Source organism: Apus apus, chromosome 6, assembly GCF_020740795.1.
Source record: "Apus apus isolate bApuApu2 chromosome 6, bApuApu2.pri.cur, whole genome shotgun sequence".
NCBI classification, from domain to species: domain Eukaryota; kingdom Metazoa; phylum Chordata; class Aves; order Apodiformes; family Apodidae; genus Apus; species Apus apus.
This window is the reverse complement of record NC_067287.1, coordinates 175,124-199,994: the sequence shown is the minus strand read 5'-3', so window position 1 is coordinate 199,994 and position 24,871 is coordinate 175,124. Positions and strand designations below refer to the sequence as shown.

The 24,871-nt window shown below is 38.7% G+C and overlaps 1 protein-coding gene across 16 annotated transcripts in view; it reads right to left on the bottom strand.

The window, feature by feature from the left end:
- BAZ2B (bromodomain adjacent to zinc finger domain 2B) overlaps window positions 1–24,871 on the bottom strand; it is a 137,191-nt gene that overhangs the window by 1,627 nt on the left and 110,693 nt on the right. For 9 of the 16 annotated variants that reach the window (XM_051623896.1, XM_051623895.1, XM_051623901.1 and 6 more), the window contains 14 exons: window positions 23,338–23,552; window positions 21,903–21,977; window positions 16,426–16,669; window positions 14,469–14,531; window positions 13,125–13,269; window positions 9,858–10,522; window positions 8,990–9,266; window positions 8,647–8,802; window positions 8,057–8,217; window positions 6,835–7,145; window positions 6,311–6,446; window positions 4,214–4,360; window positions 1,998–2,257; window positions 1,100–1,243 (listed from right to left, as the gene is read on the bottom strand). In XM_051623896.1, the coding sequence (XP_051479856.1) occupies window positions 1,100–1,243; window positions 1,998–2,257; window positions 4,214–4,360; window positions 6,311–6,446; window positions 6,835–7,145; window positions 8,057–8,217; window positions 8,647–8,802; window positions 8,990–9,266; window positions 9,858–10,522; window positions 13,125–13,269; window positions 14,469–14,531; window positions 16,426–16,669; window positions 21,903–21,977; window positions 23,338–23,552 (2,999 nt within the window). Of the gene's footprint in view, window positions 1–1,099; window positions 1,244–1,997; window positions 2,258–4,213; window positions 4,361–6,310; window positions 6,447–6,834; window positions 7,310–8,056; window positions 8,218–8,646; window positions 8,803–8,989; window positions 9,267–9,857; window positions 10,523–13,124; window positions 13,270–14,468; window positions 14,532–16,425; window positions 16,670–21,902; window positions 21,978–23,337; window positions 23,553–24,871 lie in introns of those variants that run through there. The other 7 variants (XM_051623907.1, XM_051623908.1, XM_051623909.1 and 4 more) reach the window with 4 other exon arrangements.

Sequence of the window (24,871 nt, the reverse complement as noted above, 5' to 3'; positions counted from 1 at the left end):
ATTCTAATTTAAATATTAACAAGAGAATGGACATCAGTGGAAGGAAATACTCTCTCATAATTATATTTGTTACTCTCCTCAAAAACTCTGTAGAGTAAAATTTCAAGCCTGAACTGAAATACAAACTTCTTTAAAATTAACTGCCCCCTTCCCTTAACTTTCTAGTTAAAATCCTATGGCTACTTCCCATTTATTCATCTATTCTTGGGCAGAATTCCTTCCTAAGCCAGCTGTGGACAGCTGCCTCTACCTGAGAGAAGAGCCATCAGGTACAAAGGTTGCCCAGACCAATCCTGTAACATTGTCTTTGTTGCTCTTTTTATTACTCTGAGCATACGTGGCCAAAATAGAGTTCAATATCCACAGGGACTATTAAAAACAAAACAGTAGAAGTTAATGTCTACAGAATCCAATCTGCATGTGTGGAGCATTTAGACCTCAGATTCAAGGGAGAAAAAGCCTGAAGAGGTTAGAAAGGCCCTTGTGTCGGGAACCTGCTCTGCGAGGGCTGAGGGATGCTGAAGAGGGGTGATTTATATGGATGACAAAATTTTCTTTGGTGGTGGGGAATCATTACAGCACAGGGATATAACAAGGGGGGAAGGGGAACAGTGTATTTTTTTGTCCTAAGAAGTCATGCAGCCCAATTATAGAACTATAAAATGATTAACCATTGTTACTGGAATGTCACCTGGCTTCCCACAACAGGGGAAATCACAACCAATTCACTTGACAGCTACAACACCATTTGCAGGGACACCATCAGCTTAAAGCCCACACAATTAATTGCTGCTTACACACTGAGATGGCTAAACGAGAAAAGATGAGGAAAACAGTTTTCCCTGTTGATTTGTTTTATGCATTTGACCTGGCAGTTTTACTGTTTTACAGTCAGGTTCTCCCACCTGACATGCTACTTCACTTAGATATGGCAAAGACAAAAATATAGTTAAGAAGTTTTATTTTGACTGTAAAGGTACTCACAGAGGTGCCAGAGCAGGCAGATCAGAATGGTTTACCTAATTTTTTTTTAAGTACTATATTTCAATGTTTCAGTATTTTTAAAATGTAAAGAAAAATTCACAATAAGTTCACTTACTGTCCACTACTTAGCTTGTCTCTAATGGTGGAAAAGTCCATAGGCTTTTTAATAACTTTCTTATAACCAGGAACAAGTTTCAAGTTTACAGGAAGTAAGAAAGGCCAGGCATCTTCATGAGTTTCCAATTCTGAGAGAATCATGCTGAATAAAATAAGGTTTTAAATCAGTATTTTTAAGCTGTTCATACATTCACAGAAGTTTCTCACTGTTTCATAAATTCATCACGTACTGCCAACCTTTTCATTTCATAAAAGGAAAGCACTTATTCTGTGCCCCGTGCAGGCTGAGAACCATGTCAACAACGATGGACATCTTAACTGAGTACTGAAAATAGCACTAAGTTCTCTCCAGGCAACCTACGTAAGACAAAACTCTAGTGATCAACTTTCTAAAAGAAAAATAGGGCCTCGCAACTTCAGTGCTTTGAATCTCAACGTAAACCATTTGCAAAGCGGGTGTTAACACTGGTATGTCAGAACTGTGAGAGGCTAAACTGGTGGTGGTTGACTGATCAGCAAGACCACAGCAGCAGATGCATTCCAATTCCTCCCTCTGCAAAGCAGTGCCTTTTGGAGACAGTGGGTGATCCATCACCCTGGCTACACTGCAGAACGCTGTGAGCACATACCCCTGTGTCCAGGGGTCTGTCTGCCCATGCCTGGGGGAGTGCACTTCAGAGACCACCTTCTAACATTAGGTACTTTCCTCTTGGGCTTCATTACCATATACAGCAGTTATTTGCAGCATGACACAGTAAATCCTTTATATTTGCACTCAAATTGTCACAATCAGTATGGCACACATGACAAAGAACGGGGTGTTCTTGTTCCCCAGAACACAAATAAAAAGAATCAGGCTTTATTTGTCTTAACAACATCTTAGAATTTGTCTTTACCTGCATATAGCCAGGTCCTTGGAGTCATCTCTTTTAGGTTTCTTAAAAGCAGTAAAATTATCCTGCTTCAACTGGCTTATAGAAATATTTTCATCAATTTTTCTTTTTTTAGGGTCTGTTTTTCCTCTTTTTAGGGAGGCGCTTGTAGTTGCAGTGTCTTCATCCTCTGTATCTCCTGCTAATTTTCTGCTTCTCTTTTGTTCATTACTTTTTTTCCCTTTGATTTGAAGTTTTTTTATTTTTAGCGTTTGACCACTCGCCTATAATAGAGAGAACTGAAATGAGCAATAACCAAGAAATTACAGAAACCTCTGTCATTATTGAAAGAGAGCACTGAAGGTTAGACAAAAAGAAGCACTGAAACAACTGAAATATTTTAGGTCTGAGATGATTCACTTTGTTCTTCTCTAAAGGCAAGAATGGCTGTAGAAATTCCTGTTACTAGTGACTCAGGTTCTTAACTTGGACAATATCAAAGCACTTGACCTTCAGATAGGTAAAAACTCCTAAAAAGACTGATACAACCACAGATGGAATAGTATATTCATTTTCAAGTAACCATATTGTTTGCAAGATATGGAAAACCTATAAGAAGTCAGGGATGGGATCAACTTATTTGAAGATTAAAAGCTGGATATTAAAGATATAGATACCTTGGCTACAAGATGACTAAAGGAGAACATCAAAGGCACATGACAATACAAGAATGTTACAAAGTAAGCAGGGGGGAAAAGGAACATTATTTAACACAGAACTATTTATAGACAGATGAAACCAAGGGGTACATTTAAGACAAAAATTAAAATATTATGGGTACTGACAGCATCATAACACAGCACAGTATTTTAACTCATCATTCTGATAATTAGAATAGGAACTTGTGGAATGTCAGGTGAAGTACTTGATGAGACTGATGGCCAAAGCACGAAAAGAGAGGCAACAGTTGTCATGAAGAATCAGCATGAAAAGTACTAACCTCTGCCTGTGCTAATAAGAATGCTCCACATAGTTTGAACAATTATTAAACTGTAAAATTTATATTTCCTATGCTCCTAAAAAAAAATTTTCTTTTAAAATTGTCTAAACCTGCAAGTATCTAATATAGTATTTCAGAGTTTTGCATATGCAGATTTTGTTACCTACCAGAAACCATGACAACACAATTCCATTATTCCATTAATGTCATAAATAACATTTTTAAGCATTTGGCACTGAATGTAACTAGCATGGAGAAAATTGTAGTCAGTTCATATAAATCAGATGTTGAATGAATGTATGAATGTGGAAAACTATTTCATGTAAAGAATTCCTTTTACTTAACACAGAACACTAGAAAGACTGGGTGGGGAGGTGGAAAATCAAGAGAAGTGTTAGGGTTAAGTTCTAGCATGATAGGGTAAGTTTTATTGTAACAAGGTAAGTTGCAATACAACAATGCTAATGACAAAAAAAGTTACAGCATGAGTTAACCCTTTATAAACTACTACACATTGATTCCTATCAGTAACCTGGTTTAAAAACTATTTGTCTTCCTTTTTACTTTGTGAAAGATGAACAAAAAAAGAATCTTTGACAATACCCAGAGAAAACACAACACTCAGTATTTACCCTGAAGCAACTTCTTCAGTTACAGTATTGACAGGTGAAGGCAGAAAACAAGTTTAGCAAAAAAGTGCATTTAATTTTAGGACTAACTGGGGATTGAAAAATTTTGGACTTTTAAACAACTAACTGCTAATTCCATCATTTGAAAAGAAGTATCCTCAAGTTCTATTTAGAGTATACTCCTTGGGATGGGGAAAAACCCCCAACGGCCCAAAGGAAACATACAGAACCTCTCTCTTCAATGTACTGTGTATTTAAAAAGTAAAACTAAAGTATGCTGTACAAAAATAAAAAAAATATTTACTAGGTATTTTCTCCAATTTTTGTTTTCAAACAGTCTAAGACATTGGCCTGTCAACACTTAACAATGAAGGTCAAAAGACAAATACTGAGAAAATTCTGAAAGATTAATTACATAAACACATTTTTTAAAATGCAGTTTACAACAAACAAAACTGTAGCCTTTACTGTCACACTAAAATCGAATTAACATCATTATGTAATGGCAGCCCTAGATAAAACATACAGACCTTTATTTTCATGGAAAAAAAGCACTGGCAGACCTAGACAAAGGTCACTCTAAATCCCTTTACCTTTATGGTTAGAATTACCTTTGCTATGCAGGCAGGACAAAACCAGTCCCCATCTGGTATGGTAGTGATCTTGGGCCTGTGGCAGTAGGTGTGACAGCCTTTATCACAGCCATCACAGAGCAGCAGCAGCTCCTCGTTGTCTCCCTTTCGACAAATTTGGCAGTACTGGAACACATGAAAAATGGTTCAGTTCAGCTTTTAAGCTTTGAAACACAGGGATGGCAACTAAACTGCTCTTGCCCTCAAAATAATTTTCCTTTCATTTTACCACAATCAGAGTCTAGTAAGGATCACATTTGGAGAAGATCATAGAGTCACAGACTCATCCTGGTTGGAAGGGACCTTGAAGATCATCAAGTCCAACCATAACCTAAATCCACCAACCATAACGTTATTTACCTGTTCAGTGCCTAAATCATGTCCCCAAGCACTATATCTACATTTCTTTAAAACACTTCCAGGGATGGTGACTCCACCAGCTCCCTGGGCAGCTTGTTCCACTGTCCAACCACTCTTTGGGTAATTAAATTCTAATATCCAGTCTAAACCTCCCCTGGTGCAACTTCAGGCGATTTCCTCTGGTCCTGTCATTATTCACTGGAGAGAAGAGCCCAACTCCCACCTCCTACAGCCTCCTTTCAGGTAGTTGTAGAGAGCAATGAAGTCTCCCCCAGCCTCCTCTTCTTCAAACTAAAGAAGATGATGATATGCAGTATGGGAGGAACTAATCTAAAGGCTCCATTTGTGAATACATTTGAAAAGCAATTTGTTTTAAGACAGGTGTCTTACAGCACAGAGCTACGAATACTTCTATTTCACTGATGTCCATGAGAAGTAAAGGTAACTTATCAAACTCACTTGGCCCACACTAACTGTCTCAGCAATCTTCTCTTAATTTATGCCCATACTGCACATTTAAAGTTGGTATTTCATAAAAATAATTTATACTTTCCAAAAGTATTTTCAGATAATCACTAAGAATCGTAGCCAAAGACCTCTGTGAACAAATCAGTAAGGCAAAACAAATGATCCCAGGACTTCCTAGAATTCACACTAACTTAAAATAGCTAATGCACTGTCAGTTTCTTACAGACATGGTGTGATTTTGATACTCTTGTATATCTGGACTTGTTGGTCAGGAAGTTAAGATCTCCATGTGTTTTCACCAAATACTTATGTTTACTGTGTAATTAAACACACAGAAAATTTCAATGAAATTGAAAGTGATCCTATACATTTTTTCTGGATAATAAATTACTACAGAATGAAACATTCAAATGCATTTGCAGGTGTTCCTACTAAATTAATAAATTTTTTGTTTTAAAGATGCAAATTTAAAGTTATTGCTACATAAACTCATAGGTACCACCTTAGACTATAGTTTTAATTTAAATCATGCTTTAATTGTTCAGATGTAATCACCATCTGTAGAGGACTGGCAGAAATTAAAACATTAGGGCAAAGACCACTAATGGAAGAACCACTTTTGCCACCCAGCACTGGCCACACTCAATTACATCCTAATGGCTGCTGCTGGAGTAATAGTTTTCTTTTCAGAAATTCAAGGTTCTGAGATCCACACCAACTTTGACACATGTAGTTTGCATGCCTTCTTTGTATATGCAGTTAGCACAGAACTGCTTGTTCAGTGTACAAGGAAAGGGGTATTTCAGCCTGTTTGCTCACACACTTGCTCATTTTGTATGCTCAGCTGCAAGGAGTGTGTGTGCAAAGAAGCCACACACCTGGAGCACCTCAGCTTTCTGAACAATGAAGTCCTTAACTGGGATATGAGATGTTGAACCTCCCTAAGGCTTATGTCACAGATGAGATCAGAAATATTCCATCAGATGGAGCACTTTCCATCAGATGGTGCCAGAAATTTCTCTTTTTTACCTAAACGTTGACAACAAAGAATTATTACTATCTTAAATAAAGCAACCAGCTAGAGGGGCTCTAAATGTAGTTAAGGGCTAGTTACACTGTATTAAGTTTTACACACAGTAATAAAGGCGTTATTACCCACGATATCTTAAAATGCCTGCAGTGGGAAAGTAGGATATGGTAAAAGTAGTTCAGTTACAGTATTGTTTTTTTAGAATTAAAAACACTTACAACTTTCATAATAGATTTTTCCCAGGCTATTGATTTCTGTAGCTGCTGAATGCACAGAGCTACCTGTGCAGCACTGCGTGCTTCCGACAGCGCCCTCCTCCAGACCCTTAGCCCTGGAGCAATATCCTCTTCAGTTCTGCATTGAAATACAGATAAATTAAGTAGGTCACATTCCATGTTTGCTTCTGTTTAAACGTGGAACAATCATTATCACATTGAAAGCCAAGCAATGACAAAACGTACACAGCCAATAAGTGTAAGGTTTAAGCAACTAAATTTCATGTAGTGCACAGACTGTGGCTACGTGCCTCAAAGCTTAGTCACAACCAGTTAAATGTAAGATAACTTTGCAAGATTATCAACAAACGTAACAAAAAATATCTTTACAAAGCACCATGCAGAATAACATGATCCACATGGATCACAGACATAACAAGAAAGTACATAGATAACAGGCAATAAGAAAATAGGCTCCAATTAGCAAAGAAGCACAATAATTTTTCAAGTTAATCTCAATAACCTACCCGTCACCATCACCACTAATGGATGGTGCAGGAGCAGGGACAGTAACTGTGCCCACATTATCCAGTTTGATCTGAATGGTGGTACTTAAGGGGCTCTTCAGATACCTTCGCTCTATGTTCCGCTCCAAGTCAGCCAGCCTGGTGACAGCTATATCTAGAGGGTTGTCACTCCTCCGCTCTAGAGAGCTGGCACCGCCTTCTCCGCCTCCAGCACTATCTCCATCCTGCTTCTTGTGCAATCTAGTAAGTGACTTATGTTCACGATATACCAAGTCGTCTCTCTCTGATGCAGGCTCAGGACACAGCCAACCCTAAGTCAATAGAAAGGTTTGTGCATTTATTGGTGCTGTTAACTCAGCGCGCAAACACAGGGACTGTTCTACGGAATCAAGCTAAGAGACTGCAGCGTGGTTTCCAGGAGGTCTTGGTTACTTGTAATCCATCTGTAGAGACAGTTTCCAAAATATCCAGAGAACTAAAATAATTAATAAAGAAATACAAGCATTACCAGACTTTCTGAAGGGACCTTTCTGCAACAGTCTGCATCCTTATCTCCTTTTGCAGTATCCTGTTCTATTCCTTGGAACGTCAGAACAGGTCTGTTTGTCCAACAGGCTCAGGAAACAGTATCAACTGGTCACACAGAAACAGCATCCACTCCCAGACACACTAGATTCCAAATCCTACATCTGTACTAGAATCAAACATACGCAAATTGATACTCTTATCCATCTTGGAAAAACGTTAAACTGAAATGACAGCCAGGGAATTCTTAACTCTTCCAACACACACCCATCACATGTTCTCCATGACTCCACAACACTCCAGCAAAGTATTACCACGTACTTGCAGGCTTTTCTGAAAGTCTTAACAGCAAAAACCACTCAAAGAAGGCAGAGCTGTGGCAAAACCCACTATAATTAAGCAGGTCTCTCTGCAATGAAGTCTTTGCATTCATAGAAGATTAAGAAAATGTGCAGGGAACTGCACACTGTGAGATAATGCTCTCCAGGAACTGCCATTCTGAGCATCTTCAGCTGAAGATTTAACTGCAATTAAAATGTTTCACACACATATCAATGATACTGCTGCAGTGGATTTGTTTCATTTGCAGACAATCAGAGCTAGAGTAAGAAGGCACTTACCAACAGCAAAAGCACAGCTACTATCTACTTTGAATTCTTACCACTTAAAGAGACATTTTACTAGAAGTTGGGTTTACCTTAACTTGTAAACTAGCAGATGCAACTCTCCTCTCTAGATCTTCCACCTGCTGAAGAATAGCAAGATCCATCTCCATGGCTTGTTCTTCTACTGACCAGTTTTCCACAACATCTCGAGTTACCTGGTTATCTTCATTTTCATTGATATCAATAATTGCAACTGTATTTGAGAATCACATTTTTATTATTTTAATTAGCATTATAGCTTCTGAGTAAATTCAAGCTGATTTACCTGTCACTCCAGTCAAATGTTGAGTAACTGCTGTAACTATTCTTAAGATACCCAACACGGATAACAAATTCTGTAGGTTTTCAAACTTGCCATTTAAAGATAAGAGGCTGAGCTCGCGTTACAGAGATGGAAAGAGCTCAAAGATGTCACCAACACTTACACCACTAGAGCAGTTTATATTAAACAGGATTTCTCCAATCTTTCCAGAACAAGGCTGGTGAAAAGGCAACTACAGACAAGGAGAACTTTTCCTTTTCTCTCCTGCCACTGCTCTAACTCTGCATGTAAACACAAACAGCTCTATGCCAGTCTTCTGATGCCACAAAACCACACACAACATAAGTATCAATTACATACCATCCTTATTTTTGATGCAGGCCACAGTGATATAATCCAGGTGTTTCTGTATTTGCTTTTGTAAGGCCTTTTCTCTTATTCCCCTGAGATGTAGCACTTTAAGCAAAGATTTTAGGTCCTCTGGGTCAGTAATCCTCCACCACCCATACTGCATTTCTAAATCAAGACAAGCACATCAGCACTTTGCAGGCATTTTTTATGTGATCACATACAATCAATTAAAGAAATCTTCTAGCTAAATTCAATAGGGAAATTATACATATATATAAAAATTGTAACACTGTGGTGGCACTGTAGAAATTTTCCTTCACATAGTTCTATCTTACTGTTGTATTATGCTTACCTTCTGGTATAGGTTTTGGGTTAGGATAATCTACTGGTTTGGCTACTTCAGCTGCTGTAGAAGGGGCAGAAGCTGTTTTTTCAGTCTGTAGTGCTGGTGATTCACTTTTACTTGCAGGAACAGTAGATGCCAAGAATGAGTTACCATTCACTTCTGATAATCCCAACCCTGATCCAAGAGCTGGTAAAGCAGATGAAAATGGAACATTGGAAGGAAGAACTCCTGTAGGCCATCCACAAAACTGAAGTCCCATTATAGGCAGTCCAGTCTTCATCTGCTACACAGAATATATTGTTAACACAATCACAACTGCCATTATGAACTATTACCAAGAAACCTGGATTCTTATTAGGATGCTACTTGTCAAACAGTAATCAAAACATAAAGGAGGCCTCTACTCAGTACTTTGATTATTTTAAGCAAAACTAATATAACACTAGTGTTCAATTCTCCTTATTAGGGCCTTGTTAATGATTTAAAAATGGCAGCTTTTAAAGGGAGGTCGTGGTCTGTCAACCTCCTAAAAGCCAAATTCATAGAATTATAGAATCATTAAGGTTGGAAGGGACCTTAAAGATCATCTATTTCCAAGCCCCCTGCCATGAGCAGGGAACCCAGGGAATTCAGTTATAGAAATACACATATAAAATATCATACACTGGCTTGCCTAATTTTACCTACTACATTTTATTAAAAAAAAAAAAAAGTATTATAAAACATCTGTAACATAGAATTAGTTACTTACATTTAGAAACAGAAAAAAAATTAAAGTTTACTGATAGCACTTCTGGGAGACAACTTGTCTAAACAGAAATTCTGCCCAGACAAGCACAGCAAATTCAGACTACTCAAACTTTCACTGATTTACCTGCAGTGGTGACAATGCAAAAGGACTTAATCCCATTGGACTCTGTGCAGAGGTTGAGCCCAGGAGTGGTGATGGAACAGGTGAAGGTGACTTTGATGGTGGATGTGACTGAGGAGTCAGTGAAGCTGCAGTAGCTGGTGTGTCTAGATGGGTGACGGATGTGTCATCACAGGGTGTTCTGGGTAGGAGGCTGAACCATTGCCTGTTCTTCTCTGTCAGAGTCTTTAACAACTGGTCATTTGGAATTAGTGGAGAACTGTAGAACTTTCCAGTCCCACTTGCATTAGGACTGAAAAGATTGTTAGAGTCAGCCTTCTCAGTGGTGCTTGGGGGCACAGTGGTCTGCAGACTGCAGAGGGAGTTTTTTGAGTTGCCTGGGTAAGATAACGTGCAGCCATTTGCTGCACTGCCATTAGGTTTTGGGGACATAATATCAGATTCAGGTGGCATTTTTGCCACCTCTAACAGTTTGCTTAGTTTTGAGAACGACCCAGGCTTTTGTAAAAACAAATTAGTATTGTCCTTTTCTTTCAGATCCTCCTTTTGTTCACAGTGAGTTGCATTTAAACAGTGTAATTTTTCTTCTGTCTCAAATTCTTCTTCCTTGATACGCATGCTTTCTACCTTTTTTAACTTCTCTTTTTCTTTTGCAATTTCTTCTAGACCTAAAAATGTACAAGAAACACATATGAAATACAACAGACCAACTAATATAGACTATTTTTACCATCACAGTTAAACAAAAAAATTACTTCATTTTTGGCTCAATATGTGCTAGATTGTCATGTCTTTTCTCTTTTCTTTCCTTGTTCTTAATGAAATCACTTTTCACTTTCCAGATCACTGCAGGAGGAAACAAGCTTCAAGGCACACATGGACTTAAACTCTGCTAAACACAGATGAAAAGGAACCCCAGTGTAGTTAACACAATGCTGTAGTGTTCTCCCTCAAGATGCATCTGTCTGATCTAGTGCTAAGTCTTTAAAAAATAAAATTTTGGCAGCTTTCTTTTTGCAAAACTCCCCATGCTTTATTGAAAAAACTCCTGTTTATATCAGGAGGGTACAATGTTTATAGCCTTAAAGCTTATTTTTTTAAAAAAACATTTCATTAAACTCACTGTCAACCATGAAAAGGAAGACCAAAACTGCCTGCTGTGAAATCAAATATCCCCCAAATACTGAAACATAACATTAAATACTTTACCCCTTTCAATAAAATCATTACAAACTATGACTGCAAAACAATGTCAACATTCTTGAAAGTTTAAAACTTGTTCAAGGGCCACTCAGCCAGACAACTGGGACCCTCACACACAGCAAAGCAGACACATGCCACCAGACAGTGGGACATCTAAGCAATTCAGAGCACAAGCAGCAGCTGATTGCAAAGTCAGCTTTTTCAAACATGTGAAGGATGGAATATCTATCTTCTGTGGAAAGGAAACACCTTTTTCTGTCTTCTTTGCTCTCCTAGTCCTTCTCAACCACTTCTCCTCTACCCTTATACCAACGTGTTGACTTACACTAAGTCTTAAATTAAAAGTGTAAAATGAGAGGGAAAAATACCAGGAAAAGGGGGAGGAGGTAGAAAATCCAACATTCCAAATTAAATCGTTTTAATCAGACACTGCAACTGCAAATAAACACAGATCCTGCTTGTGGCTAATGACCAGAACATCTACAGAAGTTTGCTGGCTTGTTCCAGAAAATCATAATTTCTATTAAAATAATTCATTGAAGAATATCCCCTCCCAATGAAACTTCCAAATGCTTCCACAGTTGTGGTGCATGTCAAGATATAAACAGTTTGCGTACCATCATAAGAGCCAAAATTATTACATGAGGGAGGAAGGAGAAGTGTTTATTAAACTGACAGATCATTCAACAGTTTACGTCTCACGTTTCCAATGTTTAAATAAATGAATCAGGAGTGGACAAATTGCAGAACCTACTGAAACAAACCAAGTGCTGAGGGGAAGGGGGAGTGGCTGGGAAATTAAAATGTGTCCATTTTGCTATTCAGGAAGATTAAACTTTCAGTAAGACAATATATTAAAAATACAGTTTTGTCCTACAGTTCTTGGCTAAAACTTGTGCTTTGTTTGTTTCTTTTTACTATCTAAGTCAGGTAGGTATCTTTAATTTATTTTCTTTGTGTATCATTTCCAAAGCATTTGGGGCTAAAATATAATAAATAAATAAATAAATAGAATGTAGTAGAAAAAAGGAATGCCAACAGTATGTCATACCACAGGTCACCTTTTATACCCAGATACTCATGTGCAAAATGGTTCCTAGCACTCAGCACAACACAAGGCAGAACAGGAGATACAGAAAAATCACTTCTTATGCTACTCATTTTAGAAAGATAACTTGCAGTGCTACAACTTATTTTTGGTGCCCAAACAGGGCTCAGCTGTAATGTTGCAATTAAAATAATTAAACAGCTCTCTAGAATGATGCAATTCTCATGACATCATGCAATTCTGGTGTGTAGCAGATAAAATTTTTGGGTTTTGGGGGAAAAACTTTGATAATAATGGGGTTTTTGCTTCATCTATATCAGAATTAGAAATAATGTTTCTGTGATCAAAATGAAGTCTTATTTTTAAAAATTCTAATATCCACAAAAGATCAGATTAATATATATCTCTGCATGTATCCAATTTGAAACGTGTGTAAAAATTCAATTGCAATTAGTACTGATTCTATTCTATGTATACAACTGTCAAAAGCTTAATTTTAGCAATAATACCTTCAGCATTTGCTGGATTGGAAGAAAGATCAGTTGGTAAAACACAGAGACTAAATTATATTGCTGATTAGAAAAACAGTACTTCATGGTGTGAAAACAATCTTCAGATTTTTGCAGACATATCAGCTCTTCAGGCACAGAGCAGTTGTGCATTTGCATGAAGTGTAACAATTGAAGAGGAAAACAATTTTTGCATTCTACAGTCATCCTAGTTTTCAGATGCAGAATTCACTGCTATGGGGAAATGTGGAACAGTGCAAAGAGCCAAAAAATATCCCATGTACATAAATAGAAAAAAGCATAACATTTACGACTGTAAAAACTGAAAACTTCCACAACATCAGTCCTCATTTTGGAAGATACTAAATGATGTTTCATAATTAAAAAGGTATTAGAGAACACTGTATGAATAGAGTCTCTGGTTGAAGGTGAAGCCTAAAGACCTCGCTGCACAAGATTATGGCCTGCAGAGATGGGCAGTATGTCATATTATTCTCTTTTGCTCCTTACCTTCACCACTTTCCATGCCTTCTACAAAGACTCCCCCACACTGGGGCAGAATCCAGTACCGGCGCCTGTAGCGATCTTGGCCAAACATCATCGAGCGCAAACAGTGTGAAGCTTCAAACAGCTTCTTTCTGTACTGGCTTTGTTGCTGGTTCAAAAAAGGGGAAAGCATTAGAATTCAAGAGGGCAAAAAGTAATTTGTTGTAAGACAAAACACATCCCAGCTGCCAGACTGAGCAAAAGTTCAAGTGTCACACAGGGAGGACTCCTTAGAGACTCTGTGTGTGTTCTGTGATATTCTGCTCACAATTGCTGCCTTGATGGTTTTACTTACATAGCTCCCTTTAAAAAAAATCAATTCAATCACTTCCTGGTTCAGCCTAAGTTTATCATTCTTCCATTAAAAACACATTTTGCAATGGTAGGTCCTGTCTTTTTTACACTGACTCTCAGAGAACAGGATCAAAGATTCCATTGCGCAAGAACAGCTGAAATCCCATCAATTACAGAGTAACAGCAAATGGTAATCAGAGCACTGAAGAGAGCTGGTGCTGCAGCTCCTGATGGGAAATTAATGAGATATTTTAACTGGCTCATGAAAGAATGAAAACAACAATGTCTGAAAATAAACTCTGTACACAAACAGTTCTCTGAGGGGGGCCAACAAGAATTTCAGTTTGTTTACTCGATCCTTGCTCTGCTGAATTGACACTGCTGGAAGTCAGGTGCAGTTCTGGACTGCTAATGCAACTTGGAACATGAAAAAACCCAGGGACAAAGTCTTAAATGACTAATTTGCTAATGGCAAGAATAAAAACATGGGCCACAAGTACCCCTACCTACAGCGTTCTATCTTTCCAATTTACTTTTCTCATCCTGTTCCACTGTTTCTTTTTTCAAAATCTGAAGCACCACAACTCTCTGTACTGGCCCAGGACACAGGTGCAGAAAAGCACCAGCTGTAGGCCATGAGAACTGCAGTCATTTGTATAATGGAAAAGTCATTGGTGCTTCTACACAAAATTTATCATCACTTTCTAAGACCAACAAACAGAAGTCTATCAAATAATTATGGATAAAAAATATATTACTTTTTATTCTGAGATGTGCAAATATTGTATCAACAGCTCTCTAACCGTCCTTTGAGTCATACACACTTAGTGCTGCTAGACTGAACCCTCAGCTCAGGTCTCACGAACAGCAGCATTATTCATACTTTCATGAAACAAAAGCTGGTCCTTATTTCAATTTATATTAAGTTGGAGCATTGGAAACGATGGTTAACATTCTAACTCATGATACCCTGTCATCAAATGTGGAGTACAACAAGGACAAATGACCTCTCACCTTTGTCAGTTTTTCAATCTGCTTCTCCAGTTCCTCAACACTTGCTGTCTGGTCCCCATCATCCTGCAATCACCAAACATACTGTCACACCAGATGTATATCAGGATAAAGTCACACTACCACAACTCACTAATATTACAGTAAAAAGATGGAAGAGAAAATGAGAGGCAAATTCTAAGGATAAAAAAAGTTCAGGTTATGTGCTTGGTTCAATACGTTTCACTAGAAACAACATAAGTGGAAAAAGATGTATCTTGACTCTTCCCAAACCATCCAGATGCATATGAAGAAGAAAGCTCACGGTGAAAGGTCCACTGAAAACATTCTGCTACTGGAAGAAATAATTTGGTTTGTGCGTGAACACTTAAAGAATACAGAACATAATCTTAGTTGCTATGAAGCTTTTTGGATATTCAAATACATTTCTTAGTGTTTTTCGTAAGTGAAATAATGGAATCTGTCAAAATCTTACCAATTAGTCTTTGGTCAGTGCACACATGCATTTTATTTCGTTGTCTACAAGAAATTCTAGAGCCACATAAAATTACAAGTCTGCTAGAGAAGTCCCAGTATTAATCTTGCTGATTTTTTAAAAGAAATGCACCCATTATTAAGTCTATAGTTCCCATTTCCATAAAAAGAGCTTTAATTTAGATGAAGAAAGTCTTTATGGATAACAGCAAGCTTCTAAAGGAATACAACAAAATCCCAGGAGCTCCAAGTCACCAGCACTGTAGGATACTGGTCTGCTACTTCTTGCCCCTGTAAAAGGCCATCAAAGTGCTCTACCACATAGAGCATGAATGCAATGGAACTTCACTTAAATCAGAAAATGTTTCTTTCTACAGGAGTTATGGGACTTTTGTCTAGGAAACAATTCTACTAAAGGGAAAATATTAAGGGACAGATGTGGGATCAGATACCTAAATATTACTTTTTTTTAATTCTGAAGTTTTCATTTGTATCAACTTTGTGCTGTGCCCTAAGGTATTGTCTTAAATTCAAATATATGATGGAACTTGAAATAAATCCAGGATAACAGCACAAAGGGCTGTTCCTTCCCCGAGAAAATAGTTGGGTGTCTGATGCAGAGTGTTTCCAAAGATGTCAGTTCCACATCCTGTTGTTTATGTGTGTTGTTCAAGCAGCCACATCCACAGCACCCAGAAAACCTCACATGAAACTTCACTAATCTTGCATAAATGGATCATTTTCTGGCAAAATTTCAGTGCACCCAGTGCACTGAAACGTAGAGTTTAGTATTGCTTGTCTCTTTATCAGGTTTCATGCAGTCGGGAATTCTAGAGTTCTGCAGTTAATTTTACAGGCCTGTGGCACTTTGACTAAAAAAAGAATCTTTTTACTATTGTAGATACAATTCAGCTAAAAATGCTTCAGTCATCCTTTCTGTATCATACATTAACTAGTAGAATTAATCATCCTGTGATCAAATACAGTCAGGCAGTGACTACCCTAGAAAAGTTTGAAAAAAAATTCACAGGAAGGTAAAAAGCAAGCTTTATAATAGATAACATTAAATATAATTTTACACTTCATTATTCTGTCAACTAATAAATGACCTTTATTTACCTCTAAGAGAAAGCTACAATCATGCTCATTTGCTAACAAAGCTGCAGTTTTCTGAATCTAGTACAATCTTTCAGAATTTCAGAGAAAGAATGACCAAGTCAAATCAACTAAGAAGAATAAAAACCAAACCAAACTAAACAACAGAACAACCCACCACCAACCTATACTGTAATAGCTATCAAAAAAAGAAGAAAACCCTCCAGGTAATAAACATTCCAAAAATATAAAAACTGGCAGCAAGTGATAGCTTCTTCCTTCTTTTTTATCACAAGGATTGCGGAAGCAGTGCCATACTGCAAAGAAACAGAAGGAAAACACGTTTTAACTTACCAGTTAATTAAGTTTCACTATACTTAAAACCCCTTACCTCATCCTCACAAACTTCTGCCTTCTTTCCTTTTTTATCTTCCTTGTCCTCGTCATCCTCATCATCCTCATCTGCCTGATCATCACTGTCATCATCGTCATCATCATCGTCGTCACTGTCCCCTCCCTTTCTCCGGCGCTTGCGGCCCGGGGTGGGTGTCTCCAGGGAATGCTGCTCCTCTCCTGCCTCGCCCCCTCCTGCAGCATCTCTCTTGCCAGTTTTCTTGGCATGAATGATTCTAAGCCTTGAAACACATGACAAGGGGTGAAATTATGTCTGGAGCACAAACATACATTTCTTCCTATGTGACTGAAAGTAAACAGCACATTTTAGATTCAAGTTGGGTCTTCAGTTCTGATGTGTTTTCCCAATATTTACTGTCATTAGTCAACAAGAAAAATTCAGGTTATAGAACCCATTAAGCCTCTTATTCCATTCTGAATACAAGTCCTGTTTCTCCCAGGTGGATTTGATTGAGTAACTCTTTAGAAGAAATGCAAGAGGGATCTTGAAAAGTCAGGAAAGACAATTAGAAAAAAGAACCATTTCAGCTTCATCCTTCATGCATATGAGAACATGTTCATAAAATACCTGTGTCTGATGAGAGGAAAAAGGCAGCAAAAATCCTCAGTTGGAAGTAAGAAATTGTTTATATTTGCATGCTAACAGCAAGGCTGGTTTAATTTCTTTTTTTTTTTTTCCAGATTTTAATGAAAGTTTAATTTATTTTATATGATTTGACTTTAGTCCTTTGGTCATCTTTTTATTCTAAGATATACTTTCTTTTCTGAGAAATCTTAGCTACCTAAACCACTATGAGATTATTCCATCAAACTCTCATTTTTCCTTTTATGAAAGAAAAGGGAAACTTACATACCAGTAATTATGGTTGTAGTAGACCTTCTTCTTCTATAAAAACCCTATAAGACAAGATTCCACACAGCAAAAATTACAGTTCCACCTATCAGGGAACTAGCAGGCAAACATGCTGAATCACAGGAGGTATAAATAGCCAGGCCTCACCAGTCACTCATAATGCAGACCAAAAATAGAACTGACTGAGAAGAGATTTATAAACGTGTAGAAAAGACAAAGATTTTTGTAAGAGATGGCTGGAAGAAGGTAGGGTGGGAAAAGCAGAAGGGTAACGACAAACACAATTACCAGCACGTAATTTTTCCTTGTCGTACTTCTCTCTCTCCCCATCCTACAGAACAACATTCCATACAGCAAGTGGCTACAAGGATGATGAGTGCTGTGAAGTGCTGGTTCTGGACACTGACAAACCCACCAGCTGAAACGCTGACTCAAAGCCCGTGCTCAACAGCACAGGTTTAAATGAGGCTGTCACTGCCCAGGTGAGAGCAGCACTGCTGAAAACCACAAGCAAGAAATCATCAAGGGGACTTCTGTTTGCTTGAAAATAGTTGGGCTTTGGGTTTTTTGTGCCTGGTTTCTTTTTTGTTCTGTTTTGGCTTTTTATGCAGTGGGCCGAATCCACTGGAGAATTTAGAAAGCTTTACACTTCTGTTTTTTCCAGTACAAATAGATTTTTAGCCATTTTAAGAATTTTAATTTTTTTTTTTTAAGTAACAAAAAAATTTCAAGCCTCCCAGTGAAATTTGGAAGCAAGTAATATTTTCTGGTCTGGTGCATAAGCCTTAGTCTCACTGAGTATCAATGCTACTCAGGCTTCCACCGAGTTCAGTTTTTTAGAAGCAGATTTCCTTTTCATGAGGAAACAATCAAATCCTCTTCATCTGGACTGGAAATTCCTGCCTATACACAGGAATTAACTATCACATAAAGCCACTAGTCACGGATTGGATTGACTGCTGCATGACTGGCCAATTTCAGACACAGTAGACTAAGATAATGTTGAAAACAATTCAACAATAAACCTGGCACGTGAAGTTCCAATGACCAGCAAACACCTCTTCTATATATGTTAAAGAAATGAAATGACACAAGAAAGGCTGATTTGCTGAAAGCAAAAATAGAGATATAATGCTGTCAAGCACTAAAGGAATTCTGAAAGACACTACAAATTTTAAGGACGGAAATTAATCAAAGATGCTCTCTTAACAGCACCACAAGCATACGATGGCAGCAGTCTGCATCCAAAGCAGCGTAGAGGCAGAAACCGTGAGAGCGCAACTTAAAAAAGGTTCAGGTATTTCAAGAAGTAGCATAATTTTCCTGCTCCTACCCAGACACATGGCCCACTGAGGGAAGAAACCCTTCACTCAGAAATCTCCTTCACCCTTCCCACTTTCAGGTATGTACCAAAATGACACCTGCAACTGTTGAATTATAAATCTGTTGGCCTATAAAAAGAGTGGGTGGCCCAACAGGCAATCAGATGTGTGACTTAAACCTGCTCTAATCTAATCTGTAGCGTTTACTTGAGCATAGAAGGAAAATTCATCTCTTAATTTTCATGCCTTCGTCACAGTTTTTACACATATATATTAAGTAGTAGCAAGGGAAAGAAATTCTAAACACTATACTTTTAACAGACTTTTAGCGTATTTCAGCTTGGGTCTCATAAACTGCAAGTTTCCCAAATCAGCATTACCACCTCCTACCTGAACTCAGGGTGTAATTTCTGCCCTCATACAACACTGCTTTTGATATAGCAACATCAGTTACAGATGAGATGGCCTCACTGGAAAAAAATTAACTTACAAGGAGTACACCATAATACTGGCATGTTAAAAAGAACGTTGTTGCAGTGAGAAACCTTGTTCTGCAGTATTTCCAATCTTGTGAAGAAACAGATACTACCTAATCCTTCAAGGAGCTACAGTGCATTTTTATTCCCTTTTATACTGATCAAGCTACAAAAGGCATGTCAGGAAGAAGACATGTAAAGGAATAGATTATCTGCTTAAAAAATAGCCAAATCATCTCAGGTGAGTCAGTTTTCTGACTACAGTTGTGATATAGAAAGCACAAAGAAAGATTATTTGATTGCATGAGACAGGTGCCTTTACAAAAATGGTGATTAATATCAAGATATGCATCTAAATGTGATGGAGAAGGAATTATATGCAACTTCTCACTGACCATCAGCCCAGCAGAAACAGTCCAGGCAGCTCAGAATGCAGTTTCCAACCATATGTATCATACCTATAAAGGAATTTTGTTTAATACTTTTCAGTTTGTTCACCCCTGCAGGCTTTAACACAATGATCCCTGTTTCCAACCTGAGATTTTAATGTTGCTTTTTAGGATCTTACAAATGCAGGTTTTAATGTATTTTTCCCTGTCCCCAATACTCAGTTGAGGAGCTAATATCATACAAAGTGAGAACGTACGCACAAAAAAAATCACTCAGTGAAAACATCTGATACAGGAGAAGTGCTATGAAGGTTTGCCACAGCACACACTGGCAAAACAGGCTGAGATGAAATAAGCACTAGAAACTTCCCATGCACAACAGGTTTGTGTGGAGGGTCATCTCCAAGTCTGTATACACATAGAAAGAGCACACATCTGCTGATCACACGGCAAGTACTCCAGAAACCAGATATTTCTATGCAAAACTCTTTGGGATTGGGATGCTTAAAAACTAGACTAAGCTTTTAAATGGACAGGGAAGATTAACATGCATAAGAACAAAATCTGGAAGCAGAAGGAACGACTAAACGACTAAAGATTGAAATGGACTGATTTCTTCTCAGAGAAGCCCCAGAGCAGTTGTAAGAGTTCATGAAAAACACCAACTGACACAAAGAAGAAGAAAACATTGTTTAAAATTGATTAAAGGCAGCTCTTCTAAAAAGTTTCTGAGAGTCCATCAGAAAATCAATGGAAAATCCAAAGACTCTCAATCAAAGATGACAGCAATGAATCGAGTCTAGTGAATCCCAAGTGCAAGGACTACATTTCTGAGCATTCCCATGACACTTACGCTCTAAAGTAGGGAGAGCACTAGTGGACCCTGAAATCCAGGTATGAGAGGAGAACATCAGGAATGGAGAAATGATTGTAGAAAGGAAGAGGGGCTCAGGAATTCAGGTATTTTGCCCATTATTTGAAAGGGAATAAAAGAGAGATCATGAGGAAAAGGGAGGCTCCTACATCTACAAACACTTACATTTTGATGGAGGGAGAGAAAGACTGAGCAGACCCTGAAGAGAAAAGGACAGGCAAGGGTCTCATTCCGCTAATGGACAGTTCACCGAATCATTGGAGTTGGAAGGGACCTCTAGAGATCATCCAGTCCAACTCCCCTGCTACAGCAGGATCCCCTGGAGCACATTCCACAGGGCTGCATCCAGGTGGGTATTGAATATCCCCAGAGAAGGAGACTCCACAACCTCCCTGGGCAGCCTGTCCCAGGGCTCTGTCACTCCCACACTAACGGAGTTTTTTCTCATATTTAAATGGAACTTCCTCTGTTACAGCTTGTGTCCCTTGCCCCTCGTCCTGTCACTGACAAGTTGACCACATCAGAACTTCAGAAACACTTTTAAAACTACATGCCATGGACCAGGATACCAATTAAGACAGGAAAAGGCATTTGGGTTGTCCTAAAAGTTAAAAGATATTAACCCTGTGCAGACTGGCATCTGCAGTATTAGTAGAGAATTTCTTGCTCTAATATTTCCCTCTACCTCCCTCTTGTCCTTCTTCTTTCCTTCTTTCCTTCTTTCTTCTGAGATCCATTCAAAGGGAAAAAAGGGAGACATAAGATTAGAAACACAGGTACCTAAAGCAAGGACTAGGAAAGGATTCACCATTCCGGGCAAGAGGTAAAGATGACTAAGGAAAAAAAAACAACAAAGTTGAGTCTGGCTATGTATTTTTACCCCCTGTGATTCATGACCTTCATGCCTTCTAGCTTCCTGATAGCTGGAGCCATTATGCTTGCTGTATGGAATTTTGTCTTGTAGGATGGCAGAACAGTGGATATGAAACTGAGAACCCTTTACAAATTTCCAATTTTACCTTAAGTAAAAATATAAAAAAATATCTCAAAGTTTGCATTTTCATATGATCCCCAGCTATACGGAACAACACAACATTGACAGATGGGAAACAACAAGATAACATAATATAAACTAGCAAAATTCAATCAGAAATTGTTATATGAAAATCATGTCTTATTCAAACACCTTTCAGAAGAACATTGGTAATTATGGTAGGTCCAAATAAACTTTGATAACGCAAATAGTGGTTTGACAGCTCCTGTAATATTCCAATAAAAAATAATTGCCTTCTCCCACAAAGAATACAAAATGGAACTGACTTTCCTCCAATTTTGAAAGACACTAACCCTCTGAATCCCATGCATCATGAATAAACTGTAAATCCACATCCATCTAACTGAGCAGTTCAGTTACTAGCTTCTTGGTAAGGCTGTAACTGCATCAGCTAATTCTGTCCTCAGAACAAATTACCTACATATTAGCATATGGAGAAAATGCAAAAATGTGATACATTGTAAAATGTAAGGAAACAAAACTTACTTCCGAAGTTTGCCTTCAACCATCCATTTATCTCTCCTTAAGTTTGACATATAATCAATGTTTTTATCAATTTCACTGTCAAAGACAAAATAATCCATTAACTGTGAACTTACATATCTTCTTCTGACAGACATTTATGTACAGACACTGTCTCAAAAAGCTATCTTGGAGAAATGGTTAAAATTAAAAATAAATAGTTAATTTTAAAGGCAGGAAATTCCAATACTAGGAATGCCAATGTAGATGGCTGCTGCACCTATGTCAGGTAGTCTTTATTTACAGCACCACATGAGTTTTCTTTCCATAAGAAGAATGTCCTTCACAGAATTTTACATTTCTTTCCATAGTTCTAATTCAATGTCAAGCCTCCAGATGTATCTGCCACAAAGCACCTAGCCCTGTGCTGAAGCTATCACTGGTACATCTGTGGTCCCTGTGATCTGCAAACTAACATCCACTGGTCACTGCAGAAACTGAAGACCCCAAATAAGTGCTTTAGTACAGCGACCAGATTTCTGTCACACCCACTTCTGAAACATCCCAGCCTCAACTATTCAGCTAGTCACAGTTGTTTTCATGATGAAAATACAGAAACTCAGGGTCTGAAGGACCATTCCTACAAACCTGACTTAATAGTTGGCCATCTACAGTAAGGTAAAGTTTCTTCCTACAATGACTTTGATACCCAGCAGCTTTTGCACAGTGCATGCACAACCCTTGCTCTGCCCACTTCTGCTAATTCTCATCTTCAGGATGCATGAAGTAGCTCTGCCACTCCTGCCTTACAGCACAGGATATGAAAAGCAGCACGAGTCACCAGGAAACCACACAGCACTCAACTAGGTGATGAAAGGCTTTACCACACTAAGTATGTGGAGGTACAGATATCCTAAAGACTGGCACTTCCTAAGATTTTGTTGCATGTGGATGAATTTTAAAATGCTGTTTATCACAGTGTTTTGTTTTGGTTTTTTAATTATTAAATGCTATACATTACTGGCCACAAATGAAGTACACACTTTCTTCCATTACCACCATGACAAAGCAGGCTTGGTACCTCAGCTTATGACCCTAGTCAATGTATCTGGACAAAAGAGGTCTTAAAAAGAAAAAAGGGGAAAAGTACTGCAGAAGCCTTATACAACTCTGCTGGATTAGTCCCCTAGAACACCTATTAAATTTCTTTGTAATCAGTCTCATGTTTTACTTTGAAAATAGCTGGAGAAATTTTGCTGCAGCTTTGAAAACAAACTTACAGATCAAACATGGAAAAGTTCTACTCTTACATCACATCAGAAGTACCTAATGGTAAGAAGCAGTAACAGCAAATTTCAGCTTTCTTCACTAGACCACCAGGAATTCTCCTGTAACAGAACACCCTCTGTTTCTGAACTACAACATTTTTATATACGGACCTGTTTGGGAAAAATCTTACCTTACTACACTTTTGCTGCAGGCTAACTCATTAACAAGAAAAGCAAGTACTGATGCTTTCTGAGCTGGAGTATGTGCCTGAAAAGCTTTTGTCCTCAAGCTCTCAGTCAGGTCTGTGTGCCCACCATGAGCCTCCATGAAGATCTGCAGAATCTCTGACACGTTGTCTCGGTTGATACCAACATTCAGTAAGTGCTCCCCAAGAATAGTTTTAGCCTAAAAGGAATAAAGATGTTTTTACAATCACATTTAAACATATTATTTTTCCTCTGCAGGATCTATTTATGTTTATAAAACAGCTAGGTGGGATTATCTTCATTTTTATATAGGGACTTTAATCAAGATATTCAAGATTATTCTCTATCTTGGATAGAATAACAAATCAGAATGTCTTCACCTCTGCATTTTAGTGATAATGAAATTAATGATAATGAAATAGGTTAAATGAAAAAAGACATGGTCCAACTGGAATTTGACAATGTAGAGTTGTTTTGTGCAATCACGCTATGTACAGTCCTGTAGTAGAAAAGAGCTATGTTGGCTTGAAAAAGAAGGACAGAAACAAAGACAATCGTGAATTAATCAGAATTTTGATGAAATGACAGAGGAGACTTCAGAGAAAGAACTGGCAAGATTCACTGAGAATATGACATAGAATAGAATAATAGAATCATTAAGGTTCAAAAATACCTTCAAGATCATCAAGTCCAACTGTCCACCTTACACCCCTGTGACCACTAGATCAGGTCCTGAAGTACCTGGTTTTTGAACACCTCCAGGGATGGTCCCTCCACCACCTCCCTGGGCAGCCTGTTCCAAGGCCTCACCATGCCTTCAGTGAAGAAATTTTTCCTAATCTCCAATCTGAACCTCCCCTGATGCAGCTCAACCCTTGACCCCATTTCCTCTTGTCCTATCACTGGTCACCGTGGAGAAGAGACCAACACCCACCTCACCACAGCCTCCTCTCAGGTAGTTGTAGAGAGCAATGAGGTCTCCCCTCAGCCTCCTCTTCTCCAGGCGGAACAGCCCCAGCTCCCTCAGCCTCTCCTCAGAAGATCTGTCCTCCAGACCTCTCATCAGCCCAGCTGCCCTTCTCTGCACCCTCTCCAGCACCTCCATGTCCTTCCCACCCTGTGGTGCCCAAACCTGCAGCCAGTGCTCCAGGTGCAGCCTCACCAAGGCCAAGCAGAGGGGCAGGATCACCTCCCTGGTCCTGCTGGTCACACTATTCCTGATGCAGGCCAGGATGCTGGTGGCCTTCTGGGCACCTGGGCACACTGCTGCCTCGTGTTCAGCTGCTGTCAACCAGTACCCCCAGGTCCCTCTCTGCTGGGCAGCTCTCCAGACACTGCTCCCCAAGCCTGTAGCTCTGCCGGGGGTTGTTGTGGCCCAAGTGCAGGACCCAACATTTGGCCTCATTGAAACTCACCCCATTGGCCTTGGCCCAATGGTCAAGCCTGTCCAGATCCCTCTGCAGAGCCTCCTTGTCCCCAGGCAGATCAACACTCCCACCCAGCTTAGTGTCATCTGCA